General features: G+C 40.0%; 1 protein-coding gene across 1 annotated transcript in view; it reads right to left on the minus strand.

The window, feature by feature from the left end:
* Positions 1-14,844, minus strand: part of LOC144036476 (melatonin receptor type 1B-B-like) — a 43,936-nt gene extending 29,092 nt beyond the window's left edge. The window contains exon 1 of the mRNA XM_077547167.1: positions 14,118-14,844. Within this exon, the coding sequence (XP_077403293.1) occupies positions 14,118-14,508 (391 nt within the window). The 5' untranslated portion in view covers positions 14,509-14,844. The remainder of the gene's footprint in view (positions 1-14,117) is intronic.
* Positions 14,845-17,978: the final 3,134 nt, after the last annotated feature.

Raw genomic sequence — 17,978 nt, forward strand, 5'->3', positions numbered from 1 at the left:
CCAATATTGGGTAAAAGTAATCCAATCTGCTCAAAATCCACAGCTACTCGGCGAGTGGGTTTGGAATTTTTTTTTTTAGTGCGCAGCAATTGTAAAAAAAAAAAAAAAAAAAAAAAACTATTTGCAAGTAATCCACCCTTAGACTAAAATGAAATCTCAGGTTTGTCTTGTGGAAACTGAAACTAAAAAAATGAGCCCAAAATAGCCTCTTCAAATCAAAAATCACCAGAACTCCCGTTTATTCTCCGGCTTCTTTTGTGTTTACGGTGGGCCTGCTCACAATAAACAGATGGAATATTATGTGGACCTTGGACAATATGAAAAAGTTGAACTTCCTGTCTGTCGTGTCAGGCCATCAGAGCTGCTGATGCACGAGAACAGACAGCAGAGGACGCGAAGGCCCTCAGGAGGGCAAAAGTGACTTTGCTTCAAATCTGTTTGTTTACTTGCACGAGCTGATGATTGCACTTCAGTCCGAGCGTGATTGTCAGCGACACCCGAGCGCCGCCGCCACCGCCGCCGCCAAAAAAACTCGCAGCTCGCTCGTATTCTTCCCAAAAGGCTCGCCGTCCAAATCTTTCATTGATATGAAAGATGCCGTCTTGCTGTTTGGATTGCTGACGGGCGGATGGGTGAGCATCAGTTGGCGTGAATGCCAACTGATGAAATATTCAGTTTGCAATCAATCACATTGCTTTTGCGTGAAAGATATCTGAAGCGCTTCTCTTATGAAACCGTGACTACAAACAATCCGACTTCTATAAAACATCTCATTTTTGTGAAATATTCATTTGACAATTTTATGCTTGTATTTAGCGGTGCTGTAGAAGTTGCCTGTGATTTATAGTAGCTGCTTCCGATTGGGGCTCATTTGGGCCAATCGGATTTTGTGTGCGAGCCCTGGAATTCTTCCAAAATGGCTGCTTCAAACCAAAATTGAAGAATTGCTGTTTGATTTCAGGAATGGGCCCTTCAGGCTTTTTCATGCCCACCATTTATGTATAAATTAGTGAAACTAGTGTCGGCGACATGTTGATCACATTTTTCCTTTTTTTGGTTGTACCCAACCTAAGACGACGTAACAACAGAAGGAAAATCCGGCAGATGCGCGCTAGCTTGAAAACAACTGATGTCTATTTATAAACAAAGATGGCAGCTGTCATGAAAACAACCACAACCACCGCACACAATGAGCGTCATTTTTTTCTTCTTCCGTGGGATGAGAATAATTTCCTCTGTTGGGAGCTTTGCTTTGCTGAATTCTCACAGACGCAATAAACGGATTAGGAATTCTGTCCCTGTTTTCCTCTGGTGAAGAATGTGGAATGTGTCACTTCTGAGATGATCAACAACAACAAAAAAAGAATTGGTGGACCAAAGTAGTGGCATGTGTTGTTGGGTCAAATAACCCAATTCAGGTGAAAAAAAAAAAGGGACTAATTCATTTCTTGGATTAATTTGACCCAACTTTCTGGGTTGTATTAACCCAATTTATTTGGTTGTTTAATGGTTGTAGGTTGTTTTGTATCAACAGACCAAAAACATTTTGGGTTGTTGTATAAACCAAACCCTTTTTTTGTTGTTGTATAAAGTGACCCATTTTTTGGGTTGTTTTCTACAAACCGACACAATTTTTTGGCTTATTTTGAATAAAGTGTCCCAATTTTTGGGGTTGTTCTGTACACACAACCCAATTTTTCCGGTTGTTCTGTATAAACCGACCCATTTTTTGTTCCATGTAAACCAACACGATTTTTTGGGGTTGTTTTGTATAAACTGACATTTTTTTGGGTCAGTTTGCACAAAACTACCCAATGTTTTGGGGTTGTTTTGTATAAACTCAATTTTGGGAAAACGCTGGAAAGTCAGGTTAAATCGACCCAATTTTTTACCCAAATTGGGTTGATTTTGACCCACTGTTTTTAGAATGTATCGTGTTTGTTGTAAGCTTAAGGGACCCAAAAATAAGTTACTTAAATCATTTTTTTTTTAAATTATCCGATCAATCGATTATCAGAATATTGTTCTGTCAAATATCAACATCAGCATCGGCTGAATTACTCCCAAAACGTACAAATACCTGAAAAATCTACTCAAGTATGATAAAGTATTGTTCCTCTGTTGTGTTGTCATTCTTTATCCAACGTCAGAGAGCTTTTATTAAGACATCGGGTAACGGATTTAATTGGTGGAAAAAATGCATGATATGTTTTGTTGAATTGAATGCATGACGACGCCAATGTGAATGAATGCTTGGCTTTTCCTCGCATTGCCACACTCGCATTCCAGGTGTGCTTTCAGTCTTTTACATTCGGCACGCAGCGGCGGAAGCAAATATTGTATTCGCCTTGTTTACGGATTCGTGCCGCACGCGGCGGCGCACCATCCTCATCCTCCCCTCTTCTTCCTCCTCCATGTTTTTTTTTTCTTTTTCTTTTTTTTTTTGCTCTCCCTCCCCTCATCTTCCCACCTCCTCACCCACGGCTGCCTGGAGGTTGGCAGGAGCCGTTACGTAACTCACTTCAAATTACCGCCGTGCATCTATTATGGATACGTGCTCGCATGCCACGCGTTTGACGTATTTCGACGAGGAGGACGACGAGGGGGGGGGATACGGGGTCAGTCGTCCACGCACGTGAAGAGCTTGGGGCGGGGGGCACTCGGCAGCGGGAAAGACTGAATCATCCCCCCCCCTCCCTCGTCGTCCCCTTGAGTCGGCAGCAAAGTGCACGAGTGGCGGGTGACTGTGATGACACTTGACAGCATCAGTAGCGGCGGCCCTTACGTTGGGCTGCACATTCCTTGGCCAGTTTCGCAACCTTTATTTTTTTGTCGTCTTTTTGTGGGTGAGGCTGGAATGGATTAAAGGCTTTCCATTCATTTCAATGGCAGAAGATGACTTGAGGTACAAGTGTGGTCACGGAACAAACTAAACTTGTATCGCAAGTCACGTCTGCATATAATGGATTTCTCATTTGAATTAGCATTAGCATTGTTAGCGAAGAGGGTCTTCTGCTCAGATTTAGTCTTAACTGTTTTAATTTCCTTATTTCCTCAGTAGAGCTTTGTTCTGCGGATGTATCTTTGTGAGTGTTATCGCAATTTCTGCCAGGTGCAGTCATGACTGAAAAACCTCCTCTATTCCTCAAATGGGCTTTTGTTTTGTGAATAGTGTCCTTGAATGTATCTCTGTACGTCCGGTGAACTGTTTACTGGAAACTGTGTGGTACCGCCCTTCAAGATAGTATAAGAATATTGTAAGTCCTCTGTAATCTTCGCACTTGTGAGAGGCTGCAGCCATTGTCTGCAACTCACTTGTGCCCGGAATATTCTGTAGAAATAAAAGCTTCGAAGGAACTCTTCATCGATCTCCAGCCTGTATCCAGATAACCAACATTCTCACTACCCGAAAGAAAACGAACACGCGGGGGAAAAAAAAAAATCTCCTCCACAACATTAGCATTTCTTATTTGTTCTGCCTGTCAATATATGACGCTGGCATAGATAGATGAACATAGTGGTTGCGAATCACTATCCATGGCACCTCCTGTTTGCCCAGGTGGGCTCCGCTGAGCACTTTTGGGAACCATCCCAGTCATCCCAGTCAGTCAGTCAGTCATGTTTGTGTGCCAAAATACTTGCAAAAACCAGATGAAAGAATGATATGGCGTAGACGATCCCCTCCAAAGCCCGGCTCAGCCTCTGCAGCATGCATTATAGATCAGTGGCAGCACGCATGAATGGGACGTGATAAAAAGGAGCGAGCGGCTGATATTTGTCACAATGGGACGTATAATATGGGTGTCGCATGCAATTTTCACGCGTGGCTCCAAATCATTCAATACCCACTCCAATGAATTGGTTCTCATCAGGCCCTGCGGCGAATCTGCAGCCCCGCCCTCCTTAAAAGCCTCCATTTCCATTCCGACCCGCTCGTCCTCATCTCATTTAGGCAGAGCTTCCAATCGGGTCCCTGCCTTCAGCTGTCAGGAGAAACCTTTTTCACACTCGGCCAAATCTCCCCCTGGATTAAACGGGATCCCATTGATCTGACAACCTGCTCGCTCGGCTGATTTGCGTTTTTTAAGATTCCGGCGGATTCAAATCAAACCAACCGGGCTCCCCGAGGCGGCGAAAACCTCCCCCGGTGGGGAGAATACATTAACCGAGCAGTATGCAACCCAGAGCCCCTCCTCACTTCCACAGTGCCCGCCGGGTCGCATTGGGGGGGTGGCGGGTGGGGGGTGCAACTCAACGCAACGGAGGGCATAAGTAGGTTTTTAAAAACTGATGAGGAGAATATTAAAAAGCACTAAAAGCAAAGAGCGGCGAAGTGAGGCTGGGAAGCGGGGTCGTGGGATGGCTCTTTTATAGCTAGTGCACTTAGCAAGCCCACTTCCTGGTGACATTTCAGTTCCCTGAGTGCATTTGGAGAACATTTTGGCCTTCGGACGCCTGCCCCTCCACGGCCCGCAAACATAACAACCGACTTTTGTGCCCCCGAGGATGCCGGCGCAACTTTTCAATCACAAACTTTCATCCTGACACAGTCTAGACTGAGACTAATGATTAGCAATGTGTGACTCCTTTACCCGATTATGCCTTATGTCTAAGCTTCGTGGAGCCTTTAAAGTGTATATAAAGTGATCCCTCAGTTTACAAAGCAATTTTTTACAGCTTTTCACAGGTGAGCCTGCATATAGTTAGCTGCTTTTAGTGTAGTACCACAGTATGCCACAACATGCCAGGCAGCACTGAGCGCTACAGAAAGAGATGCTGCATGATAGAAGAAGAGTTGAAGAAGTTTGTCAATGTGCATTCTTGCTCGTTCTTACTGCTAAAGAATGTGGAATGTGTCACTTCCAAGATTATATCAGACAAAAAAAAAAGACGCCTGGTGGACAAAAATAGTGGGACGGTTTGCAAATTATGCAAAAAAAAATGCAGCTTTAAGGCTATAGCAGTGTGAAAGTACTAAAGAACAAAGCATTGAATCAAAAAAAAATTTAAGTGTTAATTAATACACTCTGAAAACAGTTGGGTCAAAAATGGACCAATTAGCTTATAGGGTGAATTTGACCCAAAGTTTTGGGTTGTTTTCTGAGGGGGTTGTTTGGGGATGTTTTGTACAAATCGACCACATTTTATACAAAACAACACATTTTTGGGGAAAGATGGATAAAATTGACCCAAGTTTTGGATTGGTCCAAATTGGGTTATTTTTGACCCAAAACATTTTAGTGTGTTACATTATTGTTACGTTCTTACGTCCTTGTGACCTTGTGAAAGGTCATCAGTCGCAGCCTTTTCCAATTGAAAGTATGAATAAACCAAGAACGCATGGAATACCCGGATGTTGTTCTTCTTAGCTAGCTTAAACCGAGGATTTGTCGATTGGATACTTATGAAGGCTTGGCAAAGAAAATATCCCAAGATGTATTTTGTACTACTATCGGAAATACGTCAGAGTTGTCAGGCGAAGAAGAGGAAGAAACCTCCATCAGCCTGTGTGACTTTCGCTTTATATGTTAGCATTAGCATTAAGCTAGCCAGGCTCCAAAAGAACAAACCTAACCATGTGATTTGCTTAAACCTTTTGCTGTTTAAATATAAAATGTATTAGTCTCTTGCTTTGTGTGACAGTTTTATAGTAAACTTCAACTGAGACTGACAAATAAACAGTTTGAAAGATTGTTAACCATTTCAGAAAGATTGTCAACCATTTCAGGTAGGTTTGCCATTGTATGACTGTACTACAGCGTAGGTTAGCCGCATTCCCACAAATCCTGTACACGACCATTTTATCAAAGTCTTCCATTTGACTTGATGAAAGCCGCAGGTATCGTGTAATAAAAACCCACACTTCTGCATCGCAACGCTAAGACAATCCCATTCGAGATAAAACACACCTTGAAGAGAAGCGTGGCTCGCTTTCATGTCGAAATAAATTGATTTGGGCTTTTTTTTTTTTTTTTTTTGGTTAGATGCGCGTGGCTTTTTTTTTTTTTTTCATTTCCTTTTTGATTATTTGAAACGGCGCCTTTCTGCCTCTCTCGTCTGTTGTTTGTGCTCCAAGGCCCGATAGCAACGGCGAGCTCGCTCCTGTCTTGCCGCTTTTGTTTACAAGCCGTCTCGCTCATCACGAAGCGGCATGACAAACCACGTACATAATTGGTATGGACGTGAGGGAGCTCAGGAGGATTCCTCGCACACGTGTCTTTGAACAACATGTCGAAATCACAACTCCCAAGCCCCCCCCGCCCCCGTCACTACATACTCATTGGACCGGAGAGACACAGTGGATTAAGCGGCTCCGGTGTCAAATTAACCGAGAAGTTGCGTTGCGTTACGGATGTAAGTCCCCCTCGCTCGCGGGGGATTTTTTTTTATGTGAATTTGCGGAATACGTCGATGCGTTGACTGGAGCGAACGCTTCCCGCGGTGCGTCAGACGTCTGCGCCGCATGCAGCCGTTTGGAGACACGGCGTCAAACGGAGCGACTCGACAGCACAAAAATGTCTGGCGGGAAATCTCTAAAAAAAAAAAAAAAAAACGATTTGTGAAGAAACAATGTGGGATTTAAGGATTTAAGATAAAAAAAAAAGTCAAAGGAGAGACAATCGCAGTCATTTTGTTTTGTTTTAGGGAAACAACAAGTTTTAGCAGATTATTGACAAGTTTTCTACTGAGTAGTTTGGACCTGTTGTCCAAGCGGCAACAATGTGGTTTCCTATTTATATTTGACAAATGAGAAAATGGAAAGCTAATCACTGCCACTTTGTTTTAGTGAACCGAGTTCCGATTTATGAAGGTTTGACTAAATTGACATTTAGAGGTACGTAGTTTTGATTGGTCGTTGCTTATTTTGGTCGGATATCCAAGCATGGACCATCTGGAGTCTTAACAACTTCTTCTTTCATAACGGAAAGCCAATTGCCAATCTCCACCACTTTGTTTTAGTGAAACTACTTATGGATAACATATGTTTGAGCAGAACGGTGACAATAAACAGTATATAGTTTTTTCTCTGTAATGTTGACGTGATATCCAAGCAGGAACCATTTAGTTTTATGAGAATATCTGGAAAAAGAGCAAAGAAAGCCAATTGCTGTCCCGTTTTTTGGTGAATTCTGTGATTTAAAATGTTGTATTTTGAGCAGATAGTTGACATTAAAGGCATATTTTATATATTTTTATGATTAAAGGTATGTAGTCTTTCTTGGGGTCTTATCTGACCTGGCAAAATATGAAATGAAAGTCAATCGCTGCCACTTTGTTTTAACAAACCAAGTTCTGGATTATGAATGACATGTTTTGAGCAGATTGTTGACAATAAAAGCAGTATTGTATGTACTGTATTTCAGGAAAGTAGATTTATATTAGCATCTAATGTACAGTATCGAATCAAAGAAAAGCCATTTGCAATTACTTTGTTTTTAATGCACCAAATTCTGGATTCTGACTTGTTTGAGCGAACAAAGTTGTGGATTACGATGGTTTGGAACAGATTAATGACAATAAAGATAAGGTTCTCTTCTCAGGTATGATTGGGGATTTCATTGATATGCATTCTCAAGCATTGTCATCCTCAATGTATTCATTTCTTTTCTTTTGATGCCAGCTCACATATTTCTTAGCGAAACAACAGTTTTAATGACATTTTTAGCACATTCTGATGACAGTTTGTATTACGAGAACAATATCATCTGCTGGGAAGGGATACACTTTGTTTTAGTGTATCGAGTTTTGAAAGGCGGACTATGAATGAAATGTTTTGTAGCAAATAGCTGACAAGAAAAAGAGATTTTGATGACGTACGGCTCCAAAACAGCCTCTGTTCCCCAACCGGTCATTACAATGTGTTTATTTTTGCACTTTCCGTTTCAAGATGTTTTTTCTTTTTTTTTTCTTTCCGAGCATTATGTTCAGACGCACGAGGGCTTTAGGGAAAAGTAGCTGTGGTGGGCAGCGAGGAAGAGGGGTGGCTGTAGATTTGAAATAAATAGAGTCTCTTTGAAGCGACTAACGTGTGATCACTTTGACGCTAATCCCCTTCAAAGGCGGTGCTCCCAAAAAAATAAAAAATAATTCTGACCCACGCAGAGTGCTCACACTTACACACACTTTGGTGCACCCAAGCTGCTAGGCCCACAATAGCGTATTATGATGTCAGCCGTTTAAAATCTATAGGTTTCTTGTCGTGACGTACAATTCTGCTTCTTGTAATGCTGATTTGACCTTTCATGTTTTTCTTGTTTTTTTTTTTCTAAGGAGAGCTCAGTATTGTTCATTCGATTTGACATCATCATTGCTCTCCTTTTTTTTTTTTTAAATAAATAAAAAAAATGTTTTTTTCTCATTATTATTTTTTTTAATATATATACATATATATATACATATACACACATATATATATATATATATATATATATATATATATACACTTTTTTTTTGTATGTGGGTGAGTATGTGTATGTGCGTGTGTGTGTGTAGTCATCAGTTCACCTAAAGCCCATTAAAAAAAATCCCATACTAATAATATAATATAATAATAAATTGCCAAATGCAGAAACATCAATGTAAGTTATCACAATGTAGTGGCTCTCGCTAACAGACAGAATTAAGTAACCAGAATTAGGTTAAAAAATTCTATATACGTAGACAATGTTTCTATAAATTTTGATATTTGGTTTTTATTTGAGGCAGATATTTTTTCCATTAAAATGTGATTTATGAGGAGGTTAGACCGGTCGATATTCAGAGTTTGTTTATTTTTCCAGTTAACAAGAATTGTTTTTTTTTTTGCGATAGTAAGGCTTACAAGTGTAGATTGAAATTGTTTATGTGGTAAGTCAGTTGTTGTTAGGTCACCTAGCAAACACAAGTTTGGAGATAAAGGTATCCTACAGTCCAAAATAGCGGAAAGTTTTTCTAAGACTTTAGTCCAGAAATTCATAACCGGAGTACATAACCATAAAGCATGAACATAAGTGTCTGTAGTGTTTTGTAAACATTGGAGACAAATGTCGGAGTCTGAGAGTCCCATTTTCTTCATCATATATTGAGTAATGTATGTTCTGTGAATAATTTTATATTGGATAAGGTGTAAATTTGTGTGTTTTGTCATTTTAAATGTGTTTTCACAAACTTGAATCCAAAAGTCAGATTCCGGTGCTATAGACAAGTCTGTCTCCCATTTCGAGATGGGTAAAGACATTTTATCAGTACATGAAAGTAGCTTATATATTTTTGAAAGTTTTTTTGTTGTTGTCGGAGAAAGCTTGTTAATATCTTTAGCTAAAACAGGCGGTTGGAGCGTACCCCGAAGTGTCGGAATTTTTTTCTTTATCATATTTTTAACTTGTAGATAATGTCAAAAATTTCCGTTTTGACCTTTCATGTTAATAACTTCGCCATCTTCTTTTTTTCTTTTTGAGTTGCAAATTACCAGGAATGTTGCGTTGATGTAAAGAATATTCCAAGTTTGCGGTCACAGACAATTTTGGGTCTAATCCTTTAAAGTCAAGAATGTTCTCACCGTGACGGAACAAAAAAGTCTGGAACAAAAAAGTCTGGAACAAAAAAAGTCTGGAAGTTGCTGACAGAGGAGCTATCTTGTTCTGGACATCATTCAAAATCAATCGGCTTCGCATAGAACAGCAATTCCACTGACAATCCTTTAAAACAAATGCGTCTTGTATCACAAATCACTCAAAAGTTGCAATTCCTTGCTTTGGCGTAGTGCAATATACTTTTGATTGCCGGTTGTTGGATCTCAACATCTAATTTGCATGTGATTAAAAACCAAAGGATGCTAGGAATTTTTTTGCAAAGTCCCTGATATGACGAAACCCTCAATCAGATATCAGTCAAAAGCAGCAAATTGCTTGCTTGACGTAGCATCAACAGTGTGCAGTTTTGATTAAAAAAAAAAAAATGGTGTGTCTTCTCACTTCAAGCTAGCTATCATTCAGAATCACTCGACTCGCTCACAATAGGCCTGCAGTCAAAGTGGGCTGCTGTGTATTACTTATTTTCCTTGGTGTAAGCTATTCTTATGCTAACAGCATGTAGGTGAGAGCGAAGCCCGTAGTTAGTCATCATCAAATGCGCGTTGCCCACGTAAACAGCCAGTGGCCTTCAATCAGGTGTTTTCCCACCTGAAGCGCACCGAGGGCGGAGGGCTTCACCCTCGCGGACGAGTGGGCCGCCACCAAACTGCCAGCGCGCGTGGCTAAAAGCGCTACGACGCCTACTGGAATGCCTCTTCAACAAAAAAAAAATAAAGTAAAATACAAGGTGGGCTGTGGAATTGAGTGGTTAAGGATTGGGAAGAGCAGCTTACGGGTGGCACAAGTTGGAGTCCATGCAACACAGATGTAAAACACTTCTTGCCACATTGTAGCGAAAACTTAATTTTTTTTTTTCAGGAGAAAACTTAATTTAGAACTGTGCCAGAAGATGGGCTGGCTCCATGCAAAACAGATCTGAAGCAGTTGAAGGGAATCATTATTTTAGTGGTTGGATTCCATGCAACACAGGTGTGAAGCAGTTAGAGTAACTGTACTTGTGCAAATAAATATTAGTTAGTTGACTCCATGCAACACAGACGAGAAGCAGTTGAAAGGATGAATGGTGTTAGTTGGCAGACTCCATGCAACACAGGTATGAAGTAATGTGCTGCGTTTGTAAGGCGAAGTATTGGCGGGCTCCATGCAACACAGAAGTGAAGCAATTTTCCCAAATATTACTGATGTATCTCAACATTTTGTTAGTTGACTCTGTTCAACACAGATGTGAAGCAGTTATCAGAAACTGTGCTCATGTAACCAAATATTAATTTGTGGTGTCCACGCAACTATTAGTTGGTGGACTTCATGCAATACAGATGTGAAACATTTCTCAGAAATGTGTACAGATAAATAGCAGTTGGACTCAATGCATGCACCACAAATGTGAAGCAGTTGAGAAGAAAATTGCTTCTACAACTAGATTTTAGTTGATGGACTTCATGCAACACAGATATGAAGTCATTCTCAGAAACTATGATTGTAGAGCAAAGTATTGGCAGGCTCCATGCAACAGAGATGTGAAGCAGTTCTCAGAAACTGTGCTCATGTAACCAAATATTCATTGGTGGTGTCTATGCAACGCAGATATGAAGCAGTCACGGAAACTGTGCATATGCAACTAAATATTAGTTGGTGGACTTCAAGTAATACAGAAGTGTAACATTTCTCTGAAATGTGTACAAATAAATAGCAGTTGGACTCAATGCATGCAACACAGATGTGAAGCAATTGAGTGGAAAATTGCTTCTACAACTAGATTTTAGTTGATGGACTCCATGCAACACAGATGTGAAGCAATTGAGAGGAAAATTGCTTCTATAACTAGATTTTAGTTGATGGACTCCATGCAAAACAGATGTGAAGCAATTGAGAGGAAAATTGCTTCTACAACTAGATTTTAGTTGATGGACTCCATGCAACACAGATGTGAAGCAATTGAGAGGAAAATTGCTTCTACAACTAGATTTTAGTTGATGGACTCCATGCAACACAGATGTGAAGCAATTGAGAGGAAAATTGCTTCTACAACTAGATTTTAGTTGATGGACTCCATGCAACACAGATGTGAAGCAGGTGAAAGAAAGAATTAATATGTGACTAGCTTTTACTATGTACTGTAATACAGATGTAAAGCAGGTCTCAGAAACTGTTCAGTTGGTAGCGTCCATGTAGCACAGATTTAAAGCAGTTCAGGGGGGGTAGTCTGAATTCTGTTGCTAACCAAAACAGCAGCACCGGGCCAGTACAAAAGTGAGTCTCCAGCATCTAGCTATTTGTAAGTCTTGCTTCAAGGTGAATAACGGTGGTGAAGGCAAAACACGTTTTCTTCCCTCCATTCAAAACGCTAGCTAATTTTTTCTCCATTTGACACACAAACGAGTCTCCGCCATTGCCGTGTGTGCGTTCGATCACCTCAGGTCAAGATGATAGCGAGCGGAACAAAAAGACAAAAAAAAAAAAAAAATGCCTTTCAGGATGCGTTGGAGGAAACATGTTCCGTTTCACAATAATTTATTGTGCGCTATAATCCATTCATGAGCACGTTGATTCATTCAGCAAAATCAAGCCATTGAAGAACACAAACGCAAAAAGAATCAGGCTTCATTAATAAGCTGACTTGAAACAACGAAGTCAACATGTTAACAAAAAAATATATAATGACGTTGGCAAATTACAAAGAAGAGTTTGAGGAAAAATAATAGTAAATATAAGACTTGTATATATATATATATATATATATATATATATATTTCCACTGTCATTGACTGGCCGTGTCCCAGGCCACCTTTTCCATTGTAAACCTGTCACACTCTTGGAAGGACGATCCATACCTAATGCTCGTTAATGTTCCCCACGGGACTCATTACACAACTCGCAAGGTGCTGCAAATGTCCCAAAAATGAAGCAAATGTAAACATAGGCATGCCATTTGTCTATTTGCACACCCTCGTGATGTCAATGTCACCCTGAAAGTGAGCGGAGGGGCTTGGGAGGGGGGGGGGGGTTAGGGGGTTCATTTTTTTCTCTCCAAAATGCAGCATGGGATGCATAGCAGGAGCAGCACAATGTCCACTGAAGTCAAACAAAAAATGAAGTGGCGCGGCTGGCGAAAAAGCAGGAAGCGAAAGTTGGCCAGGCGGCCATCAATCAATGCTGTCGATACGGAATCATAAAAGACGCTCAAGGCTTCATTAGCCCGCGGACAGGCCTCCCACACAGCAGGAGCAAACCGCACACACGCCCGTGTGCGCTCATACACCTGAAATCAAATATGTTTTGCCCTGATTTCAAGCTGACAGGCTTGACACACACCAACCTCTCCCACACGTGTTGTTGCATATTTACAAGCCCTTTCTATTATGTAAGAAAGCAACTCACACATTGCGGGCATAAGCAGACGTCGAGGAGGAACGTCGCACCCCAAAGATTCTCACATCATTTGATGACAACACAAACACACCTTGAACCCCCCAAACAAAGTCATTGTTTTTTCATTTTTTTTGCATAAAATTTTGTGTTTGTACAAAAATATTTTTTGAATGAAAATCATATTATTATGAGAAAATGTTTTGAGAAAAAAGATAAATGTAATCGTACAAGAAAGAAAAAGTGTATTTATTCAAAAAAATTGTAAAGTTGTAAAGGTCTTCTTTTTTGTGTGTGGGGGCAAAATCTTCATTAAACAATTTAACAATTTATGCAGAAGAGTATGACTTGCAAAATAAATATTCAATTAAATATGACTATTTTTCTAAATACAGGGATTTTTGAAAAAAGTGTAATTTATATATATATATATATGGGTTTAAATAACCCAGCATTGGGCTAAGGATTTAACCCAGCATTTTGATTGGGATAAACCCAGCGCTGGGTCCAAAAGGGACTGAGCAAATGCTGGGTTACTTATATGTTTGGGTCAAGGTTTTGAATGGGATTTGAACCCCGATCGTCATGTCCAAAGCCATGTTACATGTAACTGACTTCAGTATACAACAACTGCCCAACCATGCTGGGTCAAAACATTTGACACAACTCTAAAAACAATTGGATTAAAAAAATAGCCCAGTTTGGGTCCAAAGGGGACTGAATCACTACTTGGGTCAATTTGACCCAACTTTAGGTAGGTCTGTATCTAAACAATTCCATTTTTTGGCTCTTTTTTCTTTTTTTACCCAATTGACCCAAAGAGCGGGCCGGTCCAATTTTCAACCCAACCATGCTGGGTCTAAACATTTGACACAACTCTAAAAATGTTTGGATTGAAATAAATAGCCTAGTTTGGGTCCAAAGGGGACTGAGTCACTACTTGGGTCAATTTGACCCAATTTTGGGTTGTTTTGTATAAAAAAAACTTCAATATTTTGGTAACCCAATTTTTTTGTGTTGTTTTGTCTCAACTGCTTTTAGAGGGTTTCGTAGAAGTAACTGCTCTTTAAAATCTCCAGCAACCCAGCGAGTGTGTTGGGAAGCCAGCCATATTTTTTTTAGTTTATGAAAAGTTTGCGAAGCGCCAAAAGAGATGGAAAGTGTCGGTCTGTCTCTTACCCGAGTTCCTCAGCTTGCGGTTGCGAAAGACGCTGATGATGACCAGCAGATTGCCCAACACGTCCACCACGGTGGTGAAGATGAGCACGCTGGCCAGGATGCCGATGACCCAGGCGGGTCGGCCGCCCTCCCCGGGACCGCCGGTGGCACCGTTCAGGGCTTGCGCCTCCTCCGAGCTGTTGCGGAGGAGCGCCAGCGTGTCGGGCATCACGTCCTGCCGAGCATCGCCGTCGAGCCTCCTCCTCCTCCTCCTCCTCCTCCTCCTTCTTCTTCTTCTTCTTCTGCTGCTGCTTTTGGTTGTTGTTCTTGCCGAGACACTTGATAAGCAGAGGGAGGCGCTCACGTGTGACCTACATAAAGTTACAGCACGCTTTTGTTCAATCAAAGTCATTCATCCACAGCACACCAGCTTCTACTCCTTCCTCCTCCCTCCTCCTCAGCTGGACCGCTCACGTGTTTTTATTTTATTTTATTTTTGGTGGCGGGGGTCTCCCTCTCTTCCGCTGCTCTCTTGCATCTAAAAAAAAAAAAAAAAAAAGAGAGAGAGAGAGAAGCAAACAGGGGGACGTGTGCTCTAAGTCGTTGTGACGCCTGGGCAGAAAGGCGGCGATGTGCTCAGCATCCCGGAGGAACGCCCGCCCGAGCCCGGGTCGCCTTTCTCGCTCTCCGTCCCCCCCTTCCCTGCTCGTACGCACACGCGCGCTCTCCCTCGTGAGGTGCGCATGGAGACACCCCGCGAGTAACACATCATCTCCTCCCACGCGCCTTTATAGCTGGATGCGCTCTCTCACTTACTCTCTCACTCACTCACTCACTCCCTCTCTCACTCGCTCGCTCCATCTCCCGGCATGCTGAGCGATGCGTGCCAAACATCAGCAGCGCGTGGCAGCACGCTCACGCTCGCCTCTATTTTCAAACTATCAAAAATGTTTCCATTGCTGTGGTCCCTCGCTACTTCGCAGTTCACTCTATCGCGGATTTGGATTTGGGTGAAAAAAAAATTACATTATGGGGTTTATCTTAGGTTGTATTTCAGAGATTATTAGCCCCCCTGCCCACCCCTCACAGATTTACTGTATTTTTATGTATTTATGCTGCTATTTTATTATATTTACAAAGTTAACAAGCGTTTACAAGGGTGTGAACTGTGTGGTGGCTTCGTTATGACTTAGAAGTGTAACTCCTCCCCCCAAAACAAAAAACTATATATATATTTTATTTATTTATCTGTCCTCTACTTCGCGGAAATTCACCTATGGCGGGTGGGTGTGTAACGTAACACCCGCAAAAAGTGAGGCAACACTGTATTTTGGAATTTGTCGCCATTTTGAATATTTTGAGGGGGAAAAGTTGACCCCGAAATTTTTTTGAAGAAAAAAAGTTGAATTTCTTCACAAAATGTTTGAAATTATTCCACACAAAAAAACATTTGTGTGTTTCGTTTGTTCATCGTAAGGAAACAGTATTTTAAACTTTTTTGTTTGTCAAAAAGCTCATTATGTTTATTCAACAAAAAAGTATTTTTTAATAATTTGACTAGTGTGTGGTGTAGAAAGTCAGATTTTGTTTTGAAGCAGTTGCCCTCCCAAGAAAGAGCTTCTTTTTTTTTTAAACAAAAGGAAAAGGGGGGGGAAAAAAAACATTGTAACAAAAACTGCGCGAGAAACCCTGACACATTTTGTGGTCCTCCCACGCGCCTTGATGTGCTCGCGCTTTCTCGCAAATGCCGATGATGCGAGCAAAACATCAGCAATGCATGTCAGCACACTGACGCCATCCATTCACTTTCCCACTCAAACTACTTGACGTTAATTGCCAGCATGCAAACGGGGATTGCTGTTGCCTTGTGTGATGATAGTTTTTAGTTTTGTTTTTTTTTACTTGCATTGATATACACTTGTGTAATAAATCATCGGAGCATGTAAAAAACAACCTTCATAGCTTGCGTTCTCAAATGGAAATGTGAAGGAGATTTTAACAAATACAAAATATATACAGCATCGTCTACAAATAATTTGTCACTGTCCAAAATACAGCATTTTGAGGGAGGAAAAACAAGCCTCTTTTGTTGAAGAAAAAAATATATTGTGTTTTCCCCATTAAATAACACAAAATTAGATAAAAATGTTTTAAAAAAATTCACAAGTGGGACTTTTCAAGAAAAAATATAATATAATATAATATATATATTTTTATTTATTTGGTAGTATTTTTTAAACAAAAAAGTCTTTTTTTAAACGTTGAATATTTATTTTTAAAGATTTTAAAAAATGCTCAGACAATACAAGGGATTTGTAAAAAATTGTCACAAAATGTATTTTTCTATTTTTTTCTTTTTTATCCAAAGTAATCTTTTCCAGTGTATATATTATTTATTTATTAAAAAAAATATATATATATATTTTTTTAACAATAAGGATTTCTGTTTGTTTGTACAGAAAATCGAATCTTTTTCCACGAAAATATTTTTTTTCTTCCCCCTACCCAAAAAAAAAAAAAAAAAATATATATATATATATATATATATATATATATATATATATATATATATATATATATATATATATATATATATATATATATATATATATATATATATATTACAGCGTGCAATTCTCGAATTGATTCAATATGTGGCCGAATCGATTTTTAAACATCAATTTTTTATGGGAATATTCAACAACACGTCTTACTTAGGGTTAGGATTTACACATTAAACATGAAAGAATGTTATATTAATGGAACATTAAGCCTTAATATTTTATTTCAGTGCTGTTCAAACATGAAATAGACTGCAACCTGTTTGCTAAATGCAGTGGCTCAGTTATAAGCCTGAATTTTCAGATAAATAAATAAATTTTCATACAAATCTTACAGTGTAAATGTACAGGTTTACGGTTTAGAAATTTCTAAATTTGAGTTTAAAAAAAATCGCAATCATCAATTTACAGATTTGTATCAGGATTAATTGGTATCGAATCGAATCTATGAATCGTGATACGAATCGAATCGCCAGGTACTAGGCAATTTAATTAAATTTATTTTTTAAATAATGAAATCTGGCCCAGGGTTTCTTTTTCTTTTTTTTTGTTTCTTTTTCCGATAAAATAGTTTTTTTAAAGGGGATAAAAAGATTTGGATTGTTATGACAGAAAACGTAATCATTTCGAAAAACAAAAAGGGACATCATTTGACTAAAGAGTTGATTTTCCTGGGTGGGAGGGGGAATGATTGAAAAGTAAAATAGGATGACTTTGAGACAAAATGCAATTGTGACGGTCTAAAGGTCGTAATGTCCGCTTTGAGGACAATGTCATGTGTTACATGAGCGTTTGTGGGTCAGCGTGAGAAGGAAACAAAAAGTGTCCGGTCTGTCCAAAGTGTGCTGAGTCACTTCCCAGCATCATTACAGAAAGGCTCCGTTGGGGCGGACAAATCGCATCATGGTAGCCGCCATTGATCCCGGGACCCTTGTGACGCACGTACAATTATTTGCCACCGCTAGCATAGATTTTTTTTTTTTTTCCTCCTGTCCTCGTATGCATCTGACAACGAGCGGCCAATAACGTCGGCCTCAATGTGACATCATTCCAAATGTGGATGACAAGGGGGGGGGGGGGGGGGACTTTGGTTTCAACAGACGAGACGGCAAGATTAAAGTAGCAGATGTCATAATTGGAATCAATTGATCCAGTGAGAACAAAAAGCAGGATGAGCCCTTTTGAGGTCATTTCAGTTAAGAAAGGCATATTTCATGAATAGTTGCTAGATTTGCGCAAAACTTATTATTTTTATCAAATCCCAGTTTGTTTCTTTGTAAATTTTAGTATGCGTGAATGTTATTTATCTTCTTTCATGAAC

Source organism: Vanacampus margaritifer, chromosome 16, assembly GCF_051991255.1.
Source record: "Vanacampus margaritifer isolate UIUO_Vmar chromosome 16, RoL_Vmar_1.0, whole genome shotgun sequence".
Taxonomy (NCBI): Eukaryota; Metazoa; Chordata; class Actinopteri; order Syngnathiformes; family Syngnathidae; genus Vanacampus; species Vanacampus margaritifer.